The sequence below is a fragment of the Kogia breviceps genome, chromosome 19 (genome assembly GCF_026419965.1).
Source record: "Kogia breviceps isolate mKogBre1 chromosome 19, mKogBre1 haplotype 1, whole genome shotgun sequence".
Taxonomy (NCBI): domain Eukaryota; kingdom Metazoa; phylum Chordata; class Mammalia; order Artiodactyla; family Physeteridae; genus Kogia; species Kogia breviceps.
The window spans coordinates 49,756,562-49,782,812 of NC_081328.1; the positions used below are offsets into that span (position 1 = coordinate 49,756,562).

Here is a 26,251-nt window from a genome sequence, read left to right on the forward strand (position 1 = left end):
AAGACTCCCCAGCTGGCCCACCCCGCGATGCCACAAGGAGAGTAGTAGAAATAGAGCGTGGCCACCCAGGCAGCCTTCAGAACGCTCCAGAAGCACACAGAGCCAGCTCTGCCTGTCTGCACGCAGGAGCCCCACTCACACCGGCCAAGCCTCCCAGGAACGCCCCTCTCCTCACGTCCCGGGGCGCAATTCTGAAGCTCAGTAAACGCCCGGCTGAGGATCTGACCTCCGTGAGTGGTTCCCGCAGGACTCCCTCTCTTGGCTTGGGTGGGGGGAGCACGCCTCCCCCTCCCCACTCCCCACCTCTGTTCCTAAGACCTTGCCTCCAGCTAAGCCCACTGTCAGATTCTAGCATCCTCTATGCTCGGTGGCCTTGGCTCGGGCACGCCCTGTCTTTGGGCTTTACAAGCACTAATTCATTGAAGCCTCATCACAGTCCCATTTCAGACGAGGAAACAGAAGCGCAGAGAGGTTAAGTCACCTGCTCAAGGTCACACATTTGCTCAGCAGCGCAGCCTTAATGCAATCCCAGGCGGCACACCTCCTGGCACTGTGCTCGTAACCACTACGCTGTCCTGTCTGGCCCTCTGCTGACCGCTCTGCAATCCCTTGGCGAGCCCTGCACGGTGTGGCCAGCACGCCATCCGAAATGTGCAGGCTTTGTCCATTCTCCTCTGCTCTGGGCTTCAGCCAGACCCCGGGGGGATCGGGGAAAGCCCAGTGGACGTGGGGGGCCCAGCTCTGCCTGACCCGGCGGGGTGAGGGAATAAAGGAGTGGCTATTCTCAGCCTGGACTCGTAGCATTTAAAGACTTATTCACAGGCAAGGCCTCCTGGGAAGAGGCCTCTGGGCTCCCCACCGCAGGCCCAGGACCCGGCAGGCAGCTCACTGCGGCGCCCATGCTAGGCAGCACGCTTACCCGGCTCTGGGCAGGCGGTGGTGACTCAGCCCTCAGAAATTACAGGCTTCCAAGGATTGGTGGGCGTCTGTCGGAGGAGGTGACCCAAGAGGGGCCTAAATACAGGCTGGGGGAGGGAGAGCGGGGCAGAGCCGGGGTGGGGCAGGGCCTCTGCTGAGGGCGACCCGGGTCATACCTTCTGGGAGCCACAGACGGGCCCTGGCAAAGGGGGGTGAGGGGAACACAGTAAGGACTTGGGGGCGGGGGGGCCCCCGCAAGTCAGGCCCCAGCAGGAGAGACGGGGAGGGAGCACAGGACAGGCCTGGGGGCAGTGACTGGGGGCTGGGCCGGGCCTCAGCTCCCCCTCAGTGATGGAGGGGACCCCTCGCCCGGCCAGGTGCCAACCGAGAGAGAGACTGGCCCTGTCCGAATGCTGGCATCTGGAACCTTCCAGCGCTCTGAACTGCGCCGACCTAGGGCAGGACTGGGAAGCATTCTCACTTTATTGCATTCCTGAGCCTGCTGTGCTCTTCCAGGGCTGGGCTGTGGATTAAGGGTTTGCGAACTGGCACGGAGAGCGGGGCTGGGTCGGATTCATCTGTGTGCCCACTCCCCACACCCTGCCTCTCTCCCAGCACGAAGTTGTGCACGGAAAGGGACTGTCTATGTTTCTGGCAGGAAATGGAAAAGAACAAAAAAGGATTGGCCTCTGGGGTCTCCCTTTCTTCCTGTCCTAATCCCCCCAAAGTCACCTGCCTCCACGGCCTCCCCTCCGGCCCCCACCCCGGCGGGGGTGTTTACACACTGACTCAGTGGCCAAGATTCCAGGCGATAAGCAGCTGGGAAGCTGGCGGGCTCTGAAAGGCAGCAGCCATTCCTTCTGGAACAAAGGCCCGGGACGGAGCTCTGAGTTTCGTTAGGCGCACAGATCTTTCTAGAGGTTTGTGCAGCTCCCAGCCCTGCCTCCTACTGCCTCATGCTCAGGCACTGGGGCAATAGGAAAGGAGCAGAGAAAGGAGATTTGGTCTCAAGAGGTCCCTGGACTCAGAGGGATCCATGGGGCTCGCCAAAAGGCTGCACACCCCTCCTCACAAACCCTCCACTCGAAAGGGTGACCATCCTCTGGGGTAGAGGTGGATTTGCAGGTGAACCCCTCCCTGCTTCTCTCCACCCCTCAGCTGGGGAGCAGTTGGCTGTTTCCCCCCAGCCAGTGCCTTTCGGTGGAGGGCAGAGGAGCAGCGGGTCCTTCAGGACACATCCCGTAGCCTGGGGTCACCCATCGCTCCAGGGGGTGGGACGGCGGGAGAAGCTGGCTAGCCCGCGAGTCCAGCCCGTGTCTCATGGGTCCAGCAGGAGGCAGCTCGTCCACCTTTCACAGAGGGAGGTCTTGCCTGAGACAAGGTCCTGTGTTCATCACTGTCCTTCAAACAGATGCTCCATCACTCAGACAAATAATTAGGGACGTCCAGCCAGAATAGGACGGTGCAGACTAGTCTCCTCCTGCTCCTCTCCGCTAAGCACAGCTATAACCCCTGGGATGATGCAGGAGGCAACCAAAGGGGGTTCTGACGAGTGGAAGGAGAAGGCGAGCTGGTCAGGGATCCCAAGGCTGGGTCAGGACAGTGAAGAGCAGGGCACCTCTGATCCGCCCCCCGCAACCCAATAGAAGCAGGTGACCCGGGTGTGCATTTCCCAAGCTCTGACCGCGAAACAGGAGGCAGTCCAAGAAGGCTCACTGCTCTCCTGGACTGACCCAGAGTCCCACAAAACACAAGCTCCTCCAGGCAGAACCAGCAAGAGGACCGACTGGGAGTCCCTGACATTAAGTGGCCAGGTGTCAGGTGGTGTTATAATTTTGTTTCAATCATCACATTTGATTTAAAACCCTTGTGGGGAGGAGGGTCTATTGTATGTACCCACATTTCTGCTCTTTCCATTGTTCTTTATGCCTTCCTGATGCTTTTTTTTTTTTTTTTTTTTTTTTTTTTTTTTTTTTTTTGCGGTACGTGGGCCTCTCACTGTTGCGGCCTCTCCCGTTGCGGAGCACAGGCTCCGGACGCGCAGGCTCAGCGGCCATGGCTCACGGGCCCAGCCGCTCCGCAGCATGTGGGATCTTCCCAGACCGGGGCATGAACCCGTGTCCCCTGCATCGGCAGGCGGACTCTCAGCCACTGCGCCACCAGGGAAGCCCCCTGATGCTTTAAGATTCCTTCTTGGGGCTTCCCTGGTGACACCGCCTGCCAGTGCAGGGGACACGGGTTCGAGGCCTGGTCCGGGAAGATCCCACATGCTGCAGAGCAACTAAGCCCGTGCGCCACAACTACTGGGCCTACGCTCTATAGTCTGTGAGGCACAACTACTGAGCCTGCGTGCCAAAACTACTGCGCCCGTGTGCCACAACTACTGAGCCCGCGTGCCACAACTTCTGAAGCCCATGCGTTCTAGAGCCCGTGCTCCGCAACGAGAGAAGCCACCACAATGAGAAGCCTGCACACCGCAATGACGCGTAGCCCCCGCTTGCTGCAACTAGAAAAAGTCCGCGTGCAGCAACAAAGACCCAGAGCAGCCAAAATAAATAAATTTATTTTTTAAAAAAGATTCCTTCTTTTATTATTTCCTTTCTGTTTTAAGAACTTCCTTTAGGGCTTCCCTGGTGTCGCAGTGGTTGAGAGTCCGCCTGCCAATGCAGGGGACGCGGGTTCGTGCCCCGGTCCGGGAAGATCCCACATGCCGCGGAGCGGCTGTGCCCGTGAGCCATGGCCGCTGAGCCTGCGCATCTGGAGCCTGCGCTCCGCAACGGGAGAGGCCACGACAGTGAGAAGCCCGCGTACTGCAAAAAAACCCCTTCCTTTAGCCATTCTTTAGATCTGTCAGCTAGCAAAAATTCTTTTAGTTTTCCTTTATCAGAGGAGGCCATTCATTCCTGAAGGATAGTTTCACCAGATTTAACATTCACAGCTGACAGCTCTTTTATTTCAGTACTTTTGTGGCCATGAGTCCAAGGACCGTCTCACTTTCAGAGCCTTGGCAGCGCCGCTTGGGTCCGTCAGGTTTATCCGGTGCTTCTGGCACTTCTACTGGTTTCTGCTGGTTCTGCCCGGGTGGAAGAAGGGCCTCCCCACTCACTGGGACAGACAGCACTTCCAGGGCCTGTGCTTCTTGTGGTGGGGTTTCCCTTTGCCATCAGTGTCTCCCTCTCTCCCTATGCCGGCATTTTTTTCCCCAAGTGCCCAGAAAACACTCATCAAGATAGACCATATCCTGGACCATAAAATAAACCTCAACACATTTTTAAAAATTAAAATCATACACAGTATGTTCTCTGACCCTAATAGTATCAAACTAGAAATCAATAACAGAAAGACAATGGGAAAAACTCTAAACACTTGGAAATTAAACAACACACTTCTACCTAATCTACCGGTCAAAAAGGAAATCTAGAAGAAGATTTAAAATACATAAAACTGAGCAAAAATAAAGATGCCACATACCCAAACATGTGGGTATGAATGGGAAATTTATAATCCTGGATGCTTACATGAAAAAGAAGGAAGTCTCAAATCAAGTGTTTAGGGAGATGAGTCCTGTGCTTGGTGTTGGGGTGACAGTGGGGCTTACCAGTACCCAAGGGGCAATTCCCTGGCGGCCCAGTGGTTAGGACTCCACACTTTCACTGCCCAGGTCATGGGTTCAATCCCTAGTCAGGGAACTAAGATCCCACAAGCTATGCAGCATGGACAAAAAAAAAGAAAGAAAGAAAAAATACCCAAGGGGCTTACAACTCAAATGAAAGCGAGGCAAGGAAATAAAGATTTCACATGCAGTGTGGTCAGGGGCTTCCATAGAGGGTGGTGCAGAGGTCCTAGAGAGCAAAGACAGTGCCAAATCCAGGCTGGGGGAACCAAGGAAGGCTTCTCAGAGGAGGTGATCCTGAGCTGAGTCTGGCAGATGAGGTAGAGCCCTAAAATGGGGAGAGGGAGCTCTGAGATCAGGGAGCTGGACACTCAGGAGTACCCAGCAAAGGCGAACATGGCCCACGGACGCCCAGTCAGCTTGGCCAGGGCAGGCAGACAGTGGCAGGCAGGGCCAGGCCCAGAGCACAAGGGCCTTCCAAGACCGGCGAGGAGTTTGGGCTTGATCCCAAGGCAACCGTGGTTGGCGGATATTTTCTCCCCTTCCACACGTTGCTCTGTCACGCTGTTGGTTATTTCCTCTGCTGTGGAGACCCGGATTTAAAGGATGCATGTGGTTAGCCCAAGCTGATAATCTCCCTACCTTAAGGTGAACTGTCTTGGGACCTTAATGACCCCCGCAAAACCCCCTCACTGCAGCGTCTGGACTGGCATTTGACCGAATCACCAGCAGAAGGCGTGAGCGCCCGGGGGGCTGGGAGTCTTGGGGCATCTTGGAAGTCTGCCCTCAGCTGTCACTGAGTGGAGGAGGCTGTTGTCACTCAGCCGAGGGTGTCGGCTAAGATGTCACAGATACTGGAGCCGTTTATCAAGATGGCAGGATCTGGGTGAAGGGAACACAGTGAACCAGGGCCCGAAGCCCTAGGGTGCGGCAGTGGGGGCTGTCAGGTGGGAGTCCTGGCCTCAGTGGGGCAGGGGGAGGGGGAAGACCAGGCCTGGAAGCAGCGTGGGAGCCAGAGGTGCTGCCAGTTGGAAAGGGGGTGGGGGGTTCCCTGGTGGCGCAGTGGTTGAGAGTCCGCCTGCCAATGCTAGGCGAGCACAGAGCAGGAGTACCCACCCTAACGCGGAGGGATCAGGGAAGACTTCCTGGAGGAGGTGGCCTCCTGGAGGTAAAGTTCCTCAGGTTAGGCTGAGGGAGAGAACATTCCCGGCAGAGAGCCACAGGTGACTGTGGAGCCAACCAGCCTGGGTCGGAATCCCAGGCCCTCTGCCCACCCACAGGCTGTGACTTCTTTGGGCCTCAGTTTCCCTGTCTTTAAGATGGAGAATCAACGTGGGAGAGGGGGGTAGCGGGGGAAGAAGTGCAGTGTCATCCGCCTGGTGCAATGAGGCTCAGTGAGGACCAGCCCTGTGAGGGAGGAGGGAGGCCCAGTCCCCGCTGACCTTTGGAGTGCCCACTGAAGGTTCCAAGGCCCAGCTCTGGGTGTCAGGCGCTTCCCCGTGTCGCGCAGTCTCCTGGCCTTGGTCCTTCCGGGACCGTTTGCTGGTGGGAAGGGCTAGGTAAGCCTCTGGCACCCTCGCCACAGGCTGGGAGATGGCCCAGTGCCCGCCGGCCTCACTCCAGCAGGTGGCGCTGTTGCCCGTCGGACCGAGGCCCGGGGCTCCCTCCCTGCGGACCAGACCAAGAGCCGACGGGGTCGCGCCTGTCTTCATCTGCAAAGTGGGGAGAGCATCCTTTGTCGTCCCTCCCTACAGATAAGAAGGAGCTGAAAATTCAAGCCCATTTTCAAGTGCTTCGTTTCTAATTATACTGGGACCATGGAATTTGGAGTTGAGAAGAGCTTCGAGGTCTCACAGATGGAACAAACAATCTGGCATTCCTTGACCTTTGCACGTGCCCCCCATCTGGGGCTGAGGTGCCTTCAGCTGGCTTTGGTTTCACCTTCAGAGGGATCCTCCCTCTATTCTTAGGTCTTCGTCAGGCAGGTGAGAAGGTCGGGTCCCAGCGTCGGGACCCTGCGCCTGCGCGTCCGGAGCCTGTGCTCCGCAACGGGAGAGGCCACAACAGTGAGAGGTCCGCGTACGGCAAAAAAAAAAAAAAAAAAAAAAAAAAGGACACAGAAACCAGCTCAAAGAGGGTACCCCTGGCCAAAGCTGTGACCATTTGATCATCAGAAAGAATAATGATTGAAACACACTGGACAGATAAAAACCCATGAGTCCATTATAATCAACAAAGAAAAAGCAAAGACAAAACAAATAAAACCTTCCTTGCCTTTCTTGGAAATGATTACACTTACTTACTCCTTAATTTGAAAACAGGATTTTAAGAGAACAAATCAAGTGTCAACACGCCACTCAAGTAGGAACTGTATTTAGTGACAAGAGAATGGCCCAGTTGATGAGGCAAATTCTTCTTTCAGAAGAACGTCAAGCAAGAAAGGTAGAAGGCGTGATCGACTAGAAAATCCCTGTTTTGTAACTCTGAATGACGACTGATTCAAGCAGGGTCATCAGCAGGTGCTGGTGACAGACTGGCAGGGAACTACATGTTCTCCCTGTGCTCCAATGTCCCCATGGGTTACCCAATGGCCCCCAAGAGGGGAGCCGTGGCTTTAAGAATGGAGAGGGCCAGCTCTCAGCCCCAAGCCCAGGGACCAACCGTAGAATCCCTGAGAGGGGTGTCACCAGCGATGTGCCTCCTGATGTGATGCCTCACCTACAAGACGTCCCCGCCAAGCACCTAACCTGCTCGCGCCTCGTTCAGATCTGACACCCGTGTCACAGCCGATGTGGGGCGACAAAGCGAGTAACGGCAAGAGGAAACAGACAGATCCTGAAGGTCGGACACGCTGCAAATCGCCCGGCCCCGGTCTCTTCCACAGTCAGTGTCATAAAAACAAAAGGGGAGGCGGGTCTGCTTCTAGGTTACGAGGGACATAGGAGACTTCACAACCCAGTGCGAGGCACCATCCTTGATCAAATCCTGATTGAACAAGTCAGCTCGGAGAGACATTTGGGAGATAACTGGACAGGTTTGAACATGGACCAGGCACTCGGCGACATTAAGGAATTCTCGTTGATTTTGTTAGCTGTGATAACGGCATTTTTGTTTTGCTTGGTTTTGTTTTTTGGCCGCACCATGTGGCATGTGGGATCTTAGTTCCCCGACCAGGGATCGAAGCCGCGCCCCTTGCAGTGGAAGTGCGGAGTCTTAACCACTGGACCGCCAGGGAAGTCCAATAATGGCATTGTTGAAGTAGGAAATGTCCTTTTTTTTTTTGCCATGTTGCACGACTTGTGGGATTTTAGCTGCCCGACCAGGGACTGAACCCAGGCCCCGGCAGTGAAAGCACCAAGTCCTAACTACTGGATCTCCAGGGCATTCCTGAAAATGTCCTTTTTTTTTTTTTTTTTTTTTTGTTGTTGTTGTTGTGGCCTCTCCCGTTGCGGAGCACAGGCTCCGGACGCACAGGCTCAGCGGCCATGGCTCACGGGCTTAGTTGCTCCGCGGCATGTGGGATCCTCCCGGACCAGGGCACGAACCCGTGTCCCCTGCATCGGCAGGCGGACTCTCAACCACTGCGCCACCAGGGAAGCCCGAAAATGTCCTTTTTTGAAGATACGTGTACTCAAATACCGAGGGCGGAAATGTCACAAAGATGGCAACTTACTTTAAAATAATATTGGAAAAACCAGATGAAGCAAATACGGCAAAATGTCAGCAACTGCTAAATCTAGAGGATGGATGCATAGGCATTTGTAATGCTACTCTCTGTACTTTTCCATATGTTTGAGATTTCTCATAATAGTTTTTTTTAAAACTTTCAATAAAGATCAAGTACAGATCACACGGGGGACGTGGGCGTTGTACAGCACACAATTATAGTGGCAACAATAAAGAGCAGTCGATGGCCCTGACCTACAGGGAGTGGGCGTCTTGGAAATCCCATGTGGGTGCTTGGGAGGTGGGGAACGGGTGCCAGAGGACGAAAGCCCTGGGGGCCCTGGGGGGCACCTTCTCCGGGGCTCAGCACCCGGTCCATGGCTCACACACCCCACAGCCAGAGTGGAGACGGAGGAATCGTATGACTTGTCACAAACCACATCATGGGGAAGCCCCAGCGCTCAGACTACAGCCTCCACCTGAGACCTCCGCTCCCGACCGATCCCAGCACCCGCTGAGGCTTCTGGCCAGTTCAAGGTGTTCCTTGAGCTACAGGCCCCCGCAGGCCAGTCTGCGCCCTGCCTGGGGGATTCTGGTCACCCCTGCCTCACCTCCAGTTTCATCGTCCCATTGGGAGGATTTGCTTTGCTTCTGGACGGGAGCTGCCTGTGTGAGGCTGGCAGGATTGTCTGGGGACGTGCGCTGCAGCCTCCCCCTGAGCTACTTTCACGGAAGAGGTGCTATTTACCCTCTCAATTCGTTTCCAGGGGTGTGGGAGCCTCGCCAGGAAAAGTATTGAGAAACCGCGGTCTCTGAGAAAGGTCACTGGTCCCTGCGGCAAATGCAGCGGCCCGGCTGGTCCGTGGGGGCCCCCAGGTCACTGCTCTGCAGTGTGCACAGCCGTCCTCGGCCACAGACGGAGGCACAGGGAGCTGTCCCCAAGGCAGCCATCCCGGGAGCCAGACCCGAGGACGCGAGTGTCGTGGCACATGCGCTAGCAGCCCTGGCTCAGCTCGGGGGCCGTGCATCTACCCGGGATTCCCCCGAAGGCTCAGGCATCTGGGGAGCGGGCGAGTCTGGAGTTGGCCCCTTGGAAAGGTCCAAGGCATAACGCGACACCCCAAATCAAGGCGACGTTCTCCAGGAAGGAGTGCCGCTCTGCGGGATCAGGTTTGCTGACATTTAAGAACTATCGTAATCCAGCTAGAGGTATTGGAGAATGCACACTTCTACCATGTTATTATGTTCGTTAGCTTGTCTCTCACGTTTCAGGGGACCCTCTAGTTGGTCTGAGTCCTTCGCCTGGAGGAGCCTTGGCTGCTGGACCCCGAGGGGCTGTGTGGCCGTGTTCCCAGGACCGCAGCCGCAGAAGCAGCCGGAGGCCCTGGCTGGCGTGCACAGCCTGGTGAAGGGCCTCACCCTGTGTTCTGCTCCCCTCCTTCTGTCTTCCCTCTGAGACCAGGCAGGCCTCCTCCGGCTGTGAAAGCTGGAGGGAAGGAACAGCGGAGCAGACAGCCTGTGACAACACCCCGCTGGGCTGAGCTGGAGCCCGGAATGGCTCTGGGGGCCTTGCTGTAGCCGAGACCCTGCAAGTTTCACACTAGCTCTGATCACATCGGAGGAAGGAACCGAACCCTGAGTGTGACTGCGAGGTCCCCAGGTCACCTTGAATCACCGTCATCGTGGGCTTCCTCCAGTGGCGAATATTTATAAAAGACTTGCTGTGTATGTGCCAGGCTCGAGGCTAAGCACACCATGCGCGTGAGCTCATTCCACCCGGAGAGTAACCCTCTTGAGATTTAAAGAGGTCCCACAGCTTCCCCAATGCCGGTCCGGTAGCCCGTGGCAGAGCTGAGGCCTGCAGTCCCCGAGGCCTCGCCGGCTCCCCGACACCTGGGCTCTCGTGTCTCGGTCTGCAGACATCCAGCCTGCAGGCGTGAGACAGGACACACGCAGACCCCAGGGCTGTGGGACGTGCCTGGATGGAGATAAGAAACCCCCATCTGGCTCTGACCGAGGCCGTCCCAAGGGAGTCGGGAGAACAGGCTGAAAACAGAAGCGACGTTCTGCTCTTCTGGGGCACCTTCCCTCTGATGTGCACGTCGTGCCAGAGCCGCTGACCCCGTCTGGATGACAACGTCAAATGCGTGCCTGGACTCAGTTCTAGGACAGACAGACTCAGGCCTTAGGGTATGTCTGACCTCCACATCACACGCACACACGTCTATCGCTGCCCCCAAATAACTGTATTCGTGATTTAAGGAAATTCCCCACCGTGTCTAGTTTCATTTATTAAACAGAAAATCAGTAAGTAACCACAAGGGGAATCTGGCATTACTAAAACGATTCTTGCTGGGGGCTCCCTTCTACACCCTTTTCCCAGAGCACATCTTCAAATCTGATCTGACCGACTGGGAAGGTGTTTACTGAGGAGCCTGCAGTCACGTCTGGACCTTGGAGTCTGCAGTGAGTGGCCGCTGACGATGATGAGGATGGAGACGGTCCGTGAGGCTACGCACGACAGCTGGAACAAACCCGGGCATTGTCCGGAGGTGAGCGCGTTACTGTCCGGTCCAGATGTCCCGGCCCGGATCTGCAAGGCTGTGTTCTCCGTGCAGGATCAGGCAGGGGAGAGTCTGTGTTGGGGCCTGGAATTCAAACTCCCTTGGCTCTTGGTCCAGCCAAGGGGACTAATTTCTGCTCATCCCAAGCGTCTGCAATCTCAGTGACTGCTGCGGGAGAACTGGACCTTGGAGGAGTCCGAGCTGCACCCTTCATTAAAAGCACGCTCCTCACACCGGCTGCTGCACTTGCAATGGGCAGAGCACCAATCTGGGGGCCCAGGACCAGAAGCCAAGCTCCAGCTCCGCCTCCATGGACTCGCTGTGTTACTTTGGGCAAATGTCTTAACCTCTCTGGACCTCAGTTCCTTCCTCCCACTCATGAGAGTGTTGGATTAGAACAGCAACTGGGGATGGTTTCACCCCCACAGGGGAACAGTGCACAACGTCTGGAGACGTCATTGGCTGTCACAACTGGGGGGTGCTACTGGCACCTGGAGGGTAGAGGCCAGAGATGCTGCCAAACACCCTACAGTGCACAGACAGCCCCCACGGCAAAGGATGATCCCGCCCAGGATGTCAGTGGGGCCGAAGTCGACGCCATTTGTCAGGGTGACGGGGCGGGACCAAGGTCGTAGCCAGCCCTGGCCGGGCAGGACTCGCCCGGGGAGGCGGAGAAGGCTCACTGCCCAGGTCTCCCCCCCGTCCTTGAGGGTTTCCAGGGAATCTGGTGACATTCCAATGGGATTCCCTCCAGCTCTGGGAGCAGCAGAGAAGATGTGAGGAGCTGGCAGCTGCGCCTGGAGCTCGTGGCAGTGAACCCTGGGAACTCGGGGTCAAAGTGTCACATTCGGGGCTCAGAGTACACGGTGACCGAGGTCTGGGCCTGCCCTCTCTCCTCCATCCTGCCTTCGTTTGTTCATTTCCTAACAGCTTCAGAGACAGGTAGGTACCCCTTTAACCTGACAGATGTTCCCTGCCTATTTCCAGAGGCAGTGGAACCAATATGCTTTATGTTGGTTAATAAAAACCCATGTGCCTCTTTCACATCTGTATTGGGAATCAGACCCTGCTCAGGAAACAGCCAGCTGCTCCAGAAGCCCAAAACTGACCTCTAACAAGTGACCCACAGCAGAGTAGAGCCAAGGTTTCGGGGCAAAGCCTTCCCCACTTGTCTCTAGTTTGCATTTTCTCTTCAGCTTTCTCTTGTAATTTTTCCAAACCAAACAGCATCCTGGGAAGCATACTGAAGTGTTTTCAAATGAGGCAGGGGACCTCCCCGGCGGTCCAGTGGGTAAGACTCCGTGCTCCCAATGCAGGGGGCCCAGGGTTCAATCCCTGGTCGGGGACCTAGATCCCGCATGTCACAACTAAGACCTGGCGCAGCCAAAATAAATAAATAAATAAATATATTTTTTAAAAGACCACTTGCTTTAAATAAATAAATAAAATGAGGCAATAAAAGAAATCACTCGTCCTCGGACAACAGCCGGTCAGTTATCTGGCCGCGTGTTTCTGGGACTCAGCGCTGACGCGGGGATGCTGCCGGCTTTGTGTCCACGGGAGGGTAATCAGTGAAACTGTGACCGCTGGGTATGGAAAGTGTCCGCGGTCAACACCTGAGCCGACTGGCATTAGCACTGCGATTTTTCAACCCTTAAAACTGTCTGTCGGGCTTCCCCGGTGGCGCAGTGGTTGAGAGTCCGTCTGCCGATGCAGGGGACACGGGTTCGTGCCCCGGTCCGGGAAGATCCCACATGCCGTGGAGCGGCTGGGCCCGTGAGCCACGGCCGCTGAGCCTGCGCGTCCGGAGCCTGTGCTCCGCGACGGGGGCGACCACGACAGTGAGAGAGGCGCGCGTACCGCAAAAAAAAAAAAAACTGTCCACAAGCAGCTGCCCAGCTGGCCCTGGCCCTCCCTGGGGACCTGCTACTGTCCGCCTCTTTCTCCCGGCCCTTCCTACCCCCCACTCAGCACCAGTCCCTAAAGGATTTCTCACGAGGGTCTCAAGGAGCTGGAAATGAGTTTGGCCCTGCAGCGGCTGAGTCTAGAGAGTCACTGAAGATGAATCAAAAGTCACTACATAGAAACCAACATCAGAGATTTAAATGTGAAAAAATAAAGCCATGAAAGCACCGTAAGAATGTAGGAGATTTTTTTTTTTTTTGCTGTGCCACACAGCTTGTGGGATCTCAGTTACTAGACCAGGAATCGAACCCGGGCCACTGCAGTGAAAGCCTGGAATCCTAATCACTAGGCCACCAGGGAACTCCCCAAGAATGTAGAAGAATTTAGCATGGGGAACTCCTTTCTAAGCAAGATGTCAAACCCAGAAGCTACTAAGGAAGAGATAATAGAGTTGATCTCATAAAGATTAAAATTTTCTGTTCAAAAATAAACAAAACAAAAAAGCCAAGGCCAAAGGACAGAAAAGACAACTGCTCCCACCTCATTCAGAGCTTAAGCCAAAAAGCTGGTGGCCTCGCAGGACCCATATAGCCTTTGGGGACCTAGCCTCCCCTCCCCCCCGACTCTGACCTCATCCCTGTATTGGTCAGGACAAGCTCCTTTCTGCAGTGGTGACAGATAAACCCTGACGTCACAGAGGCGTAATGCAGTATGAATTTACCCCCACTCACGCAAGTCCAGTGAGAGGCAGGCAGCAGCCACTCCAGGCGGTGACTCAGGGATCCAGTCCATCCTGGGCACGGAGCCATCACTGTTTGAGCTTGTCCAGAGGCAGCTCATCTCCTCGGTACCAGGTCCCCGTCCCTAACAGCCAAGCCCTGCGGTGCCAAAATCAAAGTGCAGGTGAGGGAGAAAATAGCAGCAGGTGCCTGTCCACAGACTCACACCTGTCCTCGCTCTCTTTCCGTGCATAACTCCGATTTGCCCTATTTCGCTTCCAAACACAAAGGGTCTCCTACTTGCTTGTCTGTGGGTCAGCAGAGAGCGGTTCTGAAATAGGTAAATCAGGTCCCAGGAAGCTGAGCGCCACCCTCCACATACACCCACCCACTGACCACCAGGGACCCTTCCCCTCCTCCAGCCTTCTCCTACATGGTCTATGAGGCACGGATCCTCCAGAGACCTCCGCAGGGTCAACACAGACCCAACGTGCGTACATACACACACACACACACACACACGCACACGTGCATGCATACGCATGCACAACACGTGCCAATGCCTGGGGCCGCGAGGGGGCGACATCCCCTCCGGCAAGCGCTGCAGGGACAGGGCCGCCCGGCAGGGCTCAGGGTTTACCTGTCAGCGGGTGGCTTCGGACAGGACTTCTGGAAACCTGGCAGGTGCCTCCCCTCGCCCTCTGGGCTGCCCTGCCACTGGGCCAGCGCCGTCTTCCTCACCAGGCCCGGGAGGCCGGCACCCAGGGCCCAGGATTCTTCCGGGGGCCCCCGAACGTGTCTTAACTTCTCTTAAAATCAGAAGGAAACATGAGCACAGCCGTCCCTTGGTTTCTGGCGGAAGTGGCTCCAGGCGCCCCCCTGGCGCCCAGACCCCGCGGTTGCGTGAGTCCCTCACCCAGAATTCCCCCCACGACTGCGGATTTTCGCATCCGCAGATTCGCTCCAAGCAGCCGCGGTCAGCTGAATCTGAGGATGCGAAACCCGTGGCCACGGAGGGCCGACTGTGTCCCAGGGCTGAGTGTATAATGAGTCCAGACTGGATTACGTGCATCTTTATGTCTCCAGACAGAAACGTCCTCAGCCACCTTGTCCAATAGAGGAAGGCAAACGTGCCCGGCCCGTGGGGTCAGAATAGCGCCCTGACTGCGAGGCCCGAACGATGAGAACTCCACTCTCACTGCACAGATATTTCGGGATGTCTGCCCTGTGGCAGGCACTGTCCTAAGCCCCGGCAGGGCCAGAGCCATGGGCCGGGAGAGCCCCCGGCCCTTGAGCGTGGGATCCTCGTCTCCGCCCACCCCGCCCCCGACGCCTCGTGCTGAGCGCCCCACACGAGCGAGCGCTGTGGGTGAGGCCAGCCGGGGGCCAGCGTGAGGGCAGAGAGAAGGTGCCGGAAGGCCTGGGAGCAGCTCTCCCGGGCAGCCGCCTACCCCCCGCGGCCCCTGGCTGCAGCAGCAAGCCGTCTGTCCTCCGGTTCTCCCGGACGCCTGGGCAGAGGGGCATTTAATCATCCCCTGTGATTGTCTCACTTCCTCCCCTGAAGAGGGAAGAAAGGGCGCCACAACGCTTTCTTACTGTTTGCCCTTTCTGAGCTCCCCTGTGGTGGCTTGCCTTCCGTTGACGCCGAGCTCGTTCTTCTCCCAGAGGACCCTCCCGCGTGGGCACGGCGGGGACGGGCAGGCGCTGGTGTCTCCTCGGACCTGGGCCTGGCTGTGCTCCCGAGTCCTTGGTGCACCCCGGCTGTACCGCACCCCCCGCGCTCGCAGAGCGCTTCCAAGTATGTGACATGCTCTGGTAGCGCTTGCTGGTTGTGTCTTGACAACGACCCGAGGAGATAAGCTGAATAACCTGCTTCTTCCCACTTTATGATCAGCAGCAGCGGCAGCGGCAGCGAGATGAAGGGACGTGGGAGCTCTCCCGGCTCAGCCTTCACGGTGGGCGGGTGAGAATCGGGGCTGAGGAGGTGGACCCACGGCCACCTGCTTGGGGAACACCCCCCCACCCAACCACCCCTCTGGGCTGCACCTTCTCAAGCTGTAAGAGCTGGAACCAGTTCAGGCTAAGCTCTTTGCCCAGCTCTGACAGACTGGAATTTTTTTTCTTTTTTTCTGTTTTAGAACATTTAATGGCTGCTTCCTGTTTTTTAAATTTTATTTTATTTATTTTGGCTACATCGGGTCTTAGTTGCAGCATGCAGAATCTTCACTGCGGCGTGCGGGCTCTTCGTCGTGATGCACGGGCTTCTCTCTAGTTGTGGCGCACCAGCTTAACTGCCCTGCAGCATGTGGGATCTTAGTTCCCCAACCAGGGATCGAACCCACATTCCCTGCATTGGAAGGGGGATTAGTAACCACTGGACCACTAGGGAAGTCCCCAACCTGGAATTTTATTCTACATAAAATCATAAAATAAAGAAGGATAAGCCTATTGATGGAAGAAACCCAAACCAAAACACACACACACACACACACACACACACACACACACACACACACACACACCCCAACGAGAGATGATTCCAGATTAACCAGTTTTTGGTAAATGTCAAAGGCTTTGCAATGCCAGGACCTTGGAGCAAACTTCCTGTAATTGGTCAAGGTTCCACAGAGAAACAGACCCAATAGGATGCATATATACAGAAAGAGGCTTATTATAAGGAATTGGCTCACATGATGATGGAGGATGACAAGTCCCAAGACCTGCAGTGGGCAAGCTGGAGACCCAGGAGAGCTGATGGCATAACTCCCTCCCGTCTGGAGGCCGGCAGGCCTGAGACCCAGGAAGAGCCAGTGCTCCAGTCCAAAGGAGAGAAAAGCCAGTATCCCATATCATGGCCATTGGGCAGGAGGAAGCCTCTCTTACCTGGGGGAGGGTCAACCTTTTTGTTCTATTCAGGCCTTCAGCTGACTGCATGAGGCCCACCCACATTAGGGAGGGTAATCTGCTTTATCCAGTCTACTGAGTAAATGTTACTTTCATTGAAAAATACCCACACAGGGACTTCCCTGGTGGCGCAGTGGTTGAGAATCTGCCCACCAATGCAGGGGACACGGGTTCAAGCCCCAGTCTGGGAAGATCCCACATGTCGCGGAGCAACTAAGCCCGTGCACCACCACTACTGAGCCTGTGCTCTAGAGCCAGTGAGCCACAACTACTGAGCCCACGAGCCACAACCACTGAAGCCTGCACACCTAGAGCCCGTGCTCCGCAACAAGAGAAGCCACCAGGGTGAGAAGCCTGCGCACCGCAACGAAGAGTAGCCCCTGCTCGCCGCAACTAGAGAAAGCCCGCACGCAGCAACGAAGACCCAATGCAGCCAAAAAAAAAAATTTTTTTTAAAGCACACAAAAAACAAAACACCCTCACAGACACACTCAGAACCTTAGTTTGACCAAATATCTGGCCCATGGCCCAACCAAATTGCCACACAAAATTAACCATCACACCCCTCCCAAGGTAAGATTTCGGTAGACATGTGGGCTGGAGACTTTGCTCCCAAGGCTCGGACTCCAGCGGCAGAGCTGAAAGGAGCAAAGACAAGCTCATCGCCCCACCGGGATGCGCATCTCCCATGTGGCCACAAGGTGGCGCCCGCGGAGGCAATTCCCTGGATGGAGCCGTGACCACCTGCAGCCGGCTGGAAAGGGGCTCTACCTGGGGGCTGAGGTTGGGTTTCACTCTCTGGGTGTAGCCCAGGGACTCAGATCTAGAGTGCAGACCAGCCTTGCAAAAGGGAAGGAGAAGGACTTGACAGCCAGACAATTCCATGGAAATCTGGAAGGCTCTACAGGTGGAGCTGAGAAGGTCCTCCTTTCTGCAGCCAGGCACTTGCCCCTCTTTGGTTCCCAGAAATAGCCCAGAAACCCTCTGTGCTTGTGTCTCACTTTGACACAGAGTGGTTTGGGGCTGGTGCACAGAGGCTCAGTAATTTGAATCTCCCAGGGCTCGTAGCTGGCTCTCTGTCGCTGTCAAACTGGGTCCTGGTGACTGACCGAGCTCTTAAACCCAAAGGCAAGGTCAGAGTGGGAAACAGTCTAGTTTGCTTCTATTTGAAGGAAGAGAAAAGACGAGTCACGGGCAGCACATGGCAAGGGGCAGAGCTTTAAAGGGACTGGCCTCAGATTTTCTCCTGGAGAACTGCAGGAGCCTTACTGTCACTTGTCACCAGCTGGGTGACCCTGCTTTGCTGTCCTGGGCACAGACACAACAAACGCAGGATCGAACACTAGCTACTGCAGGGTACGTCCCCGGCCACAGCGCCTGGGCCATAGGCGCCAGCAGTCCCCACCTGGTGATTTGGGTAAAAGAAGGAAACTCCCAATTCAAGAACCTGCGTTACTTTCCTCGAAGGCAAACTAACCCACTTAAAGCCCTAACTAAAACAAACAAACAAAAAAAACCTTTCTATCGTAAGATAAAACACAGACATGGAAGAGCACACATGTCGAATCTGCGACTCAGTGAGTAAGAACTGCCCCACGCCTCCCATTCCATCCCATGCAAAACCAACACTGAATGCTATTTTCACTCTCTGCCTTTCTTCACGAACAGAAAAATCCTCTTTGGAGTTGTTACCGAAAATGGGTATTAATGTAGGTCTTTCATAAACGCAAAATGGTGTAAGACAAACTCTGGAAAAGCAGGCTATACCTGTATACACACACATATATACACACACAAACATGTTATATATGAATCCACACATATATACATCAACATGGTTATTCTTAGTATGTGACCTATGTGTGTCTATGTATGTGTATGTGTGTACCCCCCCACACACATATATTACATACCAAGACGCTCAGAATAACCATGTTAATTTCTTGCATATGCCGTCCCCACTCTCCCCTCATTTTTTTTGGCTGCGCCTCATGGCTTGGGGGATCTTAGTTCCCCAACCAGGGATAGAACCCGTGCCCCCTGCAGTGGAAGCGCGGAGTCCTAACCACTGGACTGCCAGGGAATTCCCAGACACTCCGTTGTTTAACATGAGTCTTGTGACTATAGCTGGTTTGTGCCTCTATTTGGGGCTGATGAGGATACCTTATCCCCTAGCTTTGTTGTAAATTATGTCCATAGCTTTTTCTTTTTGCTTTTTTTTTTTTAAACTGTGGAGAATATATATCATAAGCTTTGCCATTTAACCATTTTCTAGGGTACAAGTCAGTTGTATGTAGGTTTCAGGTTCCACATCCGGTCTTTCTGTTTTCATGTGGGGATGACACTAAAATCTTCCCAGAATCCCCTGCTTTCCAAAGCCCTAACTTTTCAAACAAAACTGATGCATTGGTTTGTTTCACACCGACACTTTACCGAGGACACCCCTGCCACGACTCAGGACCGCAATGCAGCCTGCGGTTAGGCTCTGTGGACGTCGGATGAGACCTGGTGCTAAAGGGAACGACACACTTACAGATCGATAACACGTTACGGCTTGGTGGCCCGGTACAAAAACCGGAAGCCCACTGTCAGGACGCCCCGTTTCACTGTGGCCCTGAGACAGTCAAGAGACGGGCAGCGGGGGACAGGTGCTCACAGCCTCACCTGATTTTCATGTTGCTCTGGCCACCACTGTGAGAACCTGATGCTAAGCCAAAGGCTTGGTAAAGTGCGCCCAGGAGATGGCAGAGCTCGAAGAAATTCGTGGAAAAAGCCTTTCCCCTCCCTCGGGGACAGGCCAGCTGAGTCATCAGTTGCACGCCCTGCAGGTGCTCTTGAGGGAGGACTGAAGCCCATCTCCTGTCTCCACTGCCGGGGGGTGGGCTCACAACCCAGGCTGGGCCGTGGGCATGGGGGCACATGTAGGCGTCACCCGCTCCCGCCCCGCGGCCGGTCCGGTCCCACGGCCGCTGCCACCAAGGACGGGCCCTCAAGGCTCCTGACGGGGTAGGCACTGCTCCTGCATCCGCGGCACCCCACCCCGGCAGGCCCAACTGCAGGAGCCGGGGACAAGGCGGCCCAGGTTTCTGAAGGTCCACGCCGGCCACCTGATGGAAGGACCCATTTCGTTACTAAAGAAACACTGCATCGTGGCTGGGTCCCGTCTGACCTCGTTGGAGTTCAAGGAAAACTACAGCCTGTTCTCTTCCGGGAGGGAGGGAGCTCTAAGTACCGGGCTCCGCGCTCCTGAGGAATCGGCAGCCCACAGCTGTGACGTGTCTGCAGGACAGTGCACAACGGCCCCTCACAAGCTAGCCGCTGTTCCCGAGCTTCTGGAACACCCGTCCTCTGGCTCCAGAATCTCCCCTTCCTTCAATCTCTGAAGTCTCCTAAGGATGTCACACTCTTCAAGGGAGACTGCCGATTCACAGTAAGAAAAAGACATTCTTTTTTTTAAACAGTTCACATTTATTATTGGTAACAATAAAAAAATCTTTTAAAGACTATCAGTATTGTATTACCAAGAGTGAGGTAATATGTTTACAAAACATTTACAGAATTTGATACGTAAATAATGAAATTAGGAAAGAAAGTTAATTAGGACACTAGTAATAGAGGGGAAACCAAAAGGATCATTAGTGCTGAAAACAGGTGAAATGACAGCAGCATTTTAAAAAGAGTGCAGGGCACTGAAGTAGAGTCACGATAAACTGCGTGATCGAAGTCTACCTGCCTCACAGCCCCCTTCCAAGGAGGATAGGGCGATGGGTACTCAGCAGTGACCCTGTCAGTGTTTGTGCAGTGATGTGCTGTGAACGCTTAAGGATGCATTCAACTCTTTGGGGATAAAACAGTGCCACTTCTGAGTCAGCTCAAAAAGAGCTGCTCTTCAGAATGGGGGAGGGGTGGCTGCAATTCAGATAGTTCTACTAGCGCCCCTGGGCTGATGTGGACTGTCGAGTGAAGTGTTTTCTTGGCAGCTGTCAGCAAAATCGCCATCTGAGACACAGAGAAAGAGAGAGAGAAGGAGAGAGACGGGACCGCCTTCAGGTCCTGAGAATTTGGAAACAGGAAGCAGCACGGATGCACTAACTAACCCTACTGTGCTTTCTGGAGACAAGCCTTTAGGTGCCAGCGGTGACGCACAGCTGTGCTCCGGATGGGCCAGCAGCCCCGGGAGAAGCCCAGGAATGTCCTCAGCGTGCAGGCAGCCACCGAGGACCGCTGCCTGGGAGGGCTGCTCCGCTTCTCCCGAGCCCTCCCGACACCTCCCCGCGGGCACACACTCGTCCACACAGCTCTCCCGCCACACGGCACCCACCTAACAGCCCCAGGGCAGGTTTACAACAACGCAACTCAGCGTTTCCGTGCCCGTCACACTCTGATGACGGCCGCCGGGCTTTTGGCGCACATCCTGAAAAGCACAGCCTCCGCCACGTACCCACCATGGCACACGTCTTCCTGCACCACGGAGACTGACCCAAGGCAACAACAGGACAGATTCGCAAAGAACCTGCTTTTCCCATAACAAGCCGAGAAAACGAGGGCCAATAAAAGGTAGACCAGGCTTGGTATTTGGAATCAAAAAGAAAAAGTAAAAAGGAGACCAACCTCACAATCTGACCTGCTTCTATGCAACTGAACCCTTCATGACTTGAACTAAGTTTCTACTCGCCCCGTCCCCCGCTGACACACACCCACCCGGAGACACACATGCCTGCAGGAACACACACGCCCACAATTTCCTGTCACAAAGAAGCAGGGCTTCCCCAGGCCACAGGCTGTCCTGACACGGCCACACGGCGAACACAGGACAGCTTCAAAACGGCAGATGGGACTCACTGTCTCCGAAGTACCCTTCTAGTGACCAGAAGAACCATTTGGGCTCTGATGCTACGAAGCTGTGAGGGGCCCAGGGGAGGCCAATCTAGAATGAGTTCAGACCTAACGCGTGCAGGTAGGAAGAGCAACACACCGGGAGGAAAAGGGAGAGGACGCCCTCGGCCCAAGTTCACGGACAGAGGAAGCCTGCTCTCAAAGTACCAAAAGGTTTGAAAGGAGGAAAGAGAAAATAATGTTTAATGATGGCGGTGTTCTTCCTGGCATTGTGGGGAGTCCGCGAGAGCCCCTGACCCCCCGGGCCCCCTTTGCAACAGTGGGTCCGTCTGGCGCCGGAGCCGGGCCCGGGTGCCCACAGGCTCCCCGAGTCCTTCAGATTAGCGGCGTCTGCTCAGAGGAGGAGGAGCCTGGGGGCAGTCACTGAATCCTCGGGCCGCCTCCGCCACGGGCAGGGAGTGGGTGAGGGCCGGACGCGGGGCGGGGGCGGGACGGCAGCTTCTGCTCCGCCGAGGAAGGTGGGTCACCTCTGACAGGTGGTGGGGAGCTCATCCACTAAGGGGTGGTGTGGAGGCGCGTACTTGGTATACAAAGGACTTTTCTTTGAAGAGAGAGCCCTTGTGCTCTGGTTGGATTCTGTGCACACTGTATATAAAACCTATGGCTATTGAGTTAGAGTTACGACTACCTGTCGAGATCGTTTCGGGATCAGGGACTACGTTTACCACCTGGAGAGCTACGTGCTACCTAGAGGGCCAGAGGAGTCCGCGCAACGTGGCTGCTGGGCGGGCGGCGGCCCGAGGCGGTGGGCCGTCCCCTCTGCGCACTGGGCACTACCTGGAGACCATGGAGCTGGAGTGGGACTGGCTGGACGAGGTGGTGGCAGCGCTGAGCTGGGAGAACCCGCTGTGGCTGGACTCCAGGCTGGTCATGGAGCCTCTGCAAGAAGCGCGGGGAGGGGGCGTGTCAGTACCCCACTGCGGCCGCCCAACGCCTTCCTGGCCGATCCCAGCCCGCTTCCCCACAGCGCCCCCCAGAGCCTGGCCGGCCGTGCGGGGCCCAGGGGGTCACAGCCCCCCACCGCCCTCCCACACTGATTAACGCCGTGAACTGCCAGCGACGGGTGGCCCGGAGGCCGCCCCGGCCTGGACCCCGGCCTCACGCACCGGAAGTCCTCGGACCCGATCACTTCGGTGTAGTACATCACTTTGCACTTGTGGGAAGAGACCTGTAGGGAGGCCAGCACGTCGTCCATGCGGGGCAGGCTGGTGGCAGCACAGGCCGGCATGCTGTGGAACTTCCACTGCAGGATGTAGAAGCCCGGCCACCGTGTCACGTGGGAGCCCTGGAACGAGTCAGGCGGCACCGGCTGAGAGGACCTGCTTCCCGTGCCCTCCCACACGGGTCTGACAAATGCCAGGAGACCGGGCCCACTCGGATCCAACGCCGATTACTGACCATCTCGACGGGGGGAAGGACTGGCTGCCCTGATTCATGATCGGGGTCCATCCCACGCTGCCTCCCGGGTGTCGGCCCTGCAGCCAGGCCTCTGCCAGGCGCTGGGGAGGCCACGGGAGGGACCCTCAGAGGCTGTCCGCCCCCAGGACTCCACCTCGGGAGGAGGAAGCAGGCGCCCGCAGGGTGGGAGCGCCCGGGGGTCCTCTGCTCTCCCTTGAGGGCCTGGGGTCAAAAAAGGCCACGTGGACCAGGCAATGCTCTCTCTGATGTGCCTCCAATGACCTTACTGGTGTATTCTGGGTTAAAAGGACGGCAATCTAAAGTAGAATGCCAACCTGTGAAAACTACTTTCTCCCTTAATTCTGGAACTAAAGACTGTGATACGGATTAAAATGTTCATTATTTTAAAAACTGAATAAAATACTCTCTTTTACTCTGCTTCTCCGACCACCAAAACACTGACAGGCTTATCCCTGAAAACCGTAAAGACAGCAAAATTATGCATCTATTATGAAGGCCAGAAGCACCCGAGAGCTACCATTCTGAGCCCAGGCACTCAGAATAACTAGCCAAAATTTTAAATGAGCTGACAGAGCATTTAAAATAAATTAGGATGCTTAGTAATGAGACTTAATAGTTCCCTAATTACTTGTTTCTCTCACTTCTATTCGGGGTGATTTTCCTTGAAGAGAAGAATGCCGCCAGGTCAAAGGCCGTCTTAGCAGAAGCCTTCTCAAGCCCAGTTTTGTACGTGCACCGAACGCCCTTTCCTTTCTTCCATGTCGCTTTTGTGAAAATACTTCCAGAAATAATTCATGACTTTAGATACAAGTAATGGGTTCTGCTGAGCTCTAGGTTCTTCTGGGATTCACTCGGCTTCTTGAGTGACTCTAACCGTAACGAAGAGGACACACTGAGCTGCCTGTCTACAGACGCAGGACGGGGCGAAGCAAGACTCGCTTCTCCAGACAGAAGAGGCTGTGGGGACTCCCAGGAGACCTCACCTGCACACTTTCCCCTTCTTTGCAGATCAGAGGTGACTCCACCATGCTGTAGTCACGGCCCAGCTGCCAGATTCTGTCTATCAGCTGCACGTTGTTCCCTCCTGGGGAAGTGATGCTGTGCGCCCCCAGGGAGTCCTTTTTGGGTGGCTGCGGCGACCTCTTGGAGTGATAGATGTTAAAGATGATGTCCCCTTTGCACACATCAAAATCCCAAGTGATCACCGAAGAGGCATCCACAATCTGAATGAGAATCTGGAAAAAGAGGTTGCATGAACCCACCAAAATAAGCACGGGCCTCGGAGCCGACGCCGCGGCAGCAGGTCCCCCGGCAGCTTTCCCCCCCGCTAGGCGGCGCGCACGGCCGACCCTCCTCACTCAGACCCCTCACCGCCCCTCCCAGGCCTCCGCTCGCTCTTTCCGTTCTCTCACCGAACTGCTCCTGCTACGCGTCAGGGTCAAGCTCTGCGCTGTCAGCTACACCTACGGTCCACACTTCCGCTCAACTCCCTGAGTGCTTTAAAACACCCAGTCCTGGCTGTAAAAAGTGTCTTAATACAAAACAGAAATAACGCTAGACACCACAGAAGGGGTTCCGTGGGTTGCTCTGGGCGAAGGGCACAGGTTGCAGAAGAGCCCAGGAGGGACGGGAAGGAAGCATCCAAGCGGTGGGGGGGAGACGCGAGCGCACGCTGAGTGGCCCTCTGCCCGTGGCCGCTGGGCCGGGTGGGAAGAGGGCGCCACGTGGCCCGGGGGTGGGGAAGTGCCCCTGGTGTCGAGTGCCAACCTAAAAGCTGAATTCCATGCGGCGCCCATACAGCTTCCCCGCAGGGAATGATCAAAGTTATAGTTTCAAAAGATTACTGTGGGAGGGATGTGAGAATTAACACCAGCTGTAAAAGTTATGTATTCACTAAAGAATTCCAGCAGGAGCCAGGCCCCGCGCCCCACCCTGCCCTGGAGGCCTGCCCGCTGAGCCTGCCGGGAGGCGTGGGAGAGCTTTGCTTCTCCTCAAGCAGCCCTTTTGGTCCCACCACGGCCACTTCTCACCGCTGACAGAGCCACACAGAACTCCCCTAAAGAGCGGATTCCGTAAGCGCCAGAGCTGCATCTCCGCACAGCGGCGGCACCAGCGACACCACGGTGGCTCTGAGGGCAGAGCTCCCTTGGACGCCAGCCCCTCTGCGGACCCGCACTCTCGCTCCTGCATACACAGCGGGGACGCGGAATTCAGTCCTCAGTTCATGAGGCCGCCATCCTCGATTTGTGCTTTACTGAACCCCCAAAGCAGAAGTGAAGTTTCAGCTTTGATGTAGAAACACTTGCACAGATACCCCGTGACTCAAAAGAACACATCACACCACTGAGTTCTCTACCCCAGATGAGAGCAACCACGACCTAAGGAAAGAACTTGGCCTCCTCGCGCCTGCCGGCCTCCAAATAAAAAACTAATACAAATAATCCTCAAGACACAGTCGACTTCCCCCCAACAGAGGCTGTGAATAAGGCACATCGAACCTATCATTTCTGCTCGCTCAAACCACAGCCCCATGTCCACTTGCCCCACGAGGCACGGGTGGGCCGTGCGGGACACGCTCCGGCCAGGAGGACGGAGGAAGCGGTACGGCGTCAGCTCCTGGCCACCAACGTCCACCCGGCCAGCAGCCCAGCCCACTGAGCGGCCTCTCCGTGCCAGGTGCCACCCCTCCCACGATCCTGAGCCACAAACCTCAGCCCGAAGTCCAGGAAGGGCCAGTCAGTGCTGAGTCCCTCATGACGCCACAGCACACACGCGTGTGAAAACACAGGCACACTCTTGCTTCTGCACCACCACGTGACAGCAAGGAGAGAAAACACATGTGCTAGTTTCTCCTCACTCCATCAGATTTATAAAAACGGGCAAATTCCTTAAAGGTAACAAGTAACCAAATCCAGTCGAGAAAAAAAACAGAAGATGCGACTGGTCCTGATCACTGAGTACATTAAACCGAAGAGTTACAAATCTTCCCACGGGGAGACCTGCCACGTGCCCCTGGGTGTCCAGGCTCTCGGGTGGACTGGACGGCGAGCTGCCTACCCTCCTTCCGGGCACCCTGACCAAGGGCAGCCACCTTCCCCTCTGAGAGGCCTGCTCTCCTGTGTCGACATCGACCCAAACTGCCGGTCAGTGTCAACACAAACCTCAAGACCAAGACCAGAGAAAAGCATCTGATTCTCCTAAACTACACCCCACTGGGGAGACCCACAGAAGAACCTCGGTGGGAAGGGGGGGCCTGGCCCCCGTGGCTTCGTCCTGGCACCTACCTCGTGCGGGGCCCCTTTGAAAACGCTCGCGGACTGGTAGATGGTTTCGGTCCAGAGCTTGAGGTCTTCGTTCTCCAGCTCCTCCGCGGTCCTGTACAGGGACTTGGGCACCAGGCCCCCCTCTGGTACTTCACACTGGAAATGTAAACGCAGTCGTGCGAGCTGAGCCAACAGAGGCCACTCCTCTGAGAACCAAACGCCGGCAGCGCCGTGTCCTGACACACACGACTCCTCGGAGCCGCTTAGGAAATGGACAACACCTGCCATGTCGCAAAACACTCTGCACTACTTAGCAAAATAATTGTGAAAAACCACTTAAATACATGTGTCTCGCTTTAAATAAATGAGAACAAGTTGAAGCTG

The 26,251-nt window shown here is 55.7% G+C and overlaps 2 protein-coding genes across 7 annotated transcripts in view; both read right to left on the reverse strand.

The window, feature by feature from the left end:
• SEPTIN9 (septin 9) overlaps positions 1 to 15,309 on the reverse strand; it is a 194,234-nt gene extending 178,925 nt beyond the window's left edge. For 2 of the 3 annotated variants that reach the window (XM_067021240.1, XM_067021238.1), the window contains exons 1-2: positions 14,026 to 15,309; positions 13,398 to 13,544 (exon numbers count right to left, since the gene is read on the reverse strand). In XM_067021240.1, coding sequence (XP_066877341.1) covers positions 13,398 to 13,506 — 109 coding nt within the window. In that variant the 5' untranslated portion in view covers positions 13,507 to 13,544; positions 14,026 to 15,309. The remainder of the gene's footprint in view (positions 1 to 13,397; positions 13,545 to 14,025) is intronic. The other variant, XM_067021239.1, reaches the window with a different exon arrangement.
• A 4,435-nt stretch (positions 15,310 to 19,744) lies between these two features.
• SEC14L1 (SEC14 like lipid binding 1) overlaps positions 19,745 to 26,251 on the reverse strand; it is a 53,381-nt gene continuing 46,874 nt past the window's right edge. For all 4 annotated transcript variants that reach the window (XM_059048819.2, XM_067021252.1, XM_067021254.1 and 1 more), the window contains 5 exons: positions 25,889 to 26,023; positions 23,588 to 23,839; positions 22,292 to 22,470; positions 21,963 to 22,064; positions 19,745 to 20,288 (listed from right to left, as the gene is read on the reverse strand). In XM_059048819.2, coding sequence (XP_058904802.1) covers positions 20,273 to 20,288; positions 21,963 to 22,064; positions 22,292 to 22,470; positions 23,588 to 23,839; positions 25,889 to 26,023 — 684 coding nt within the window. In that variant the 3' untranslated portion in view covers positions 19,745 to 20,272. The remainder of the gene's footprint in view (positions 20,289 to 21,962; positions 22,065 to 22,291; positions 22,471 to 23,587; positions 23,840 to 25,888; positions 26,024 to 26,251) is intronic.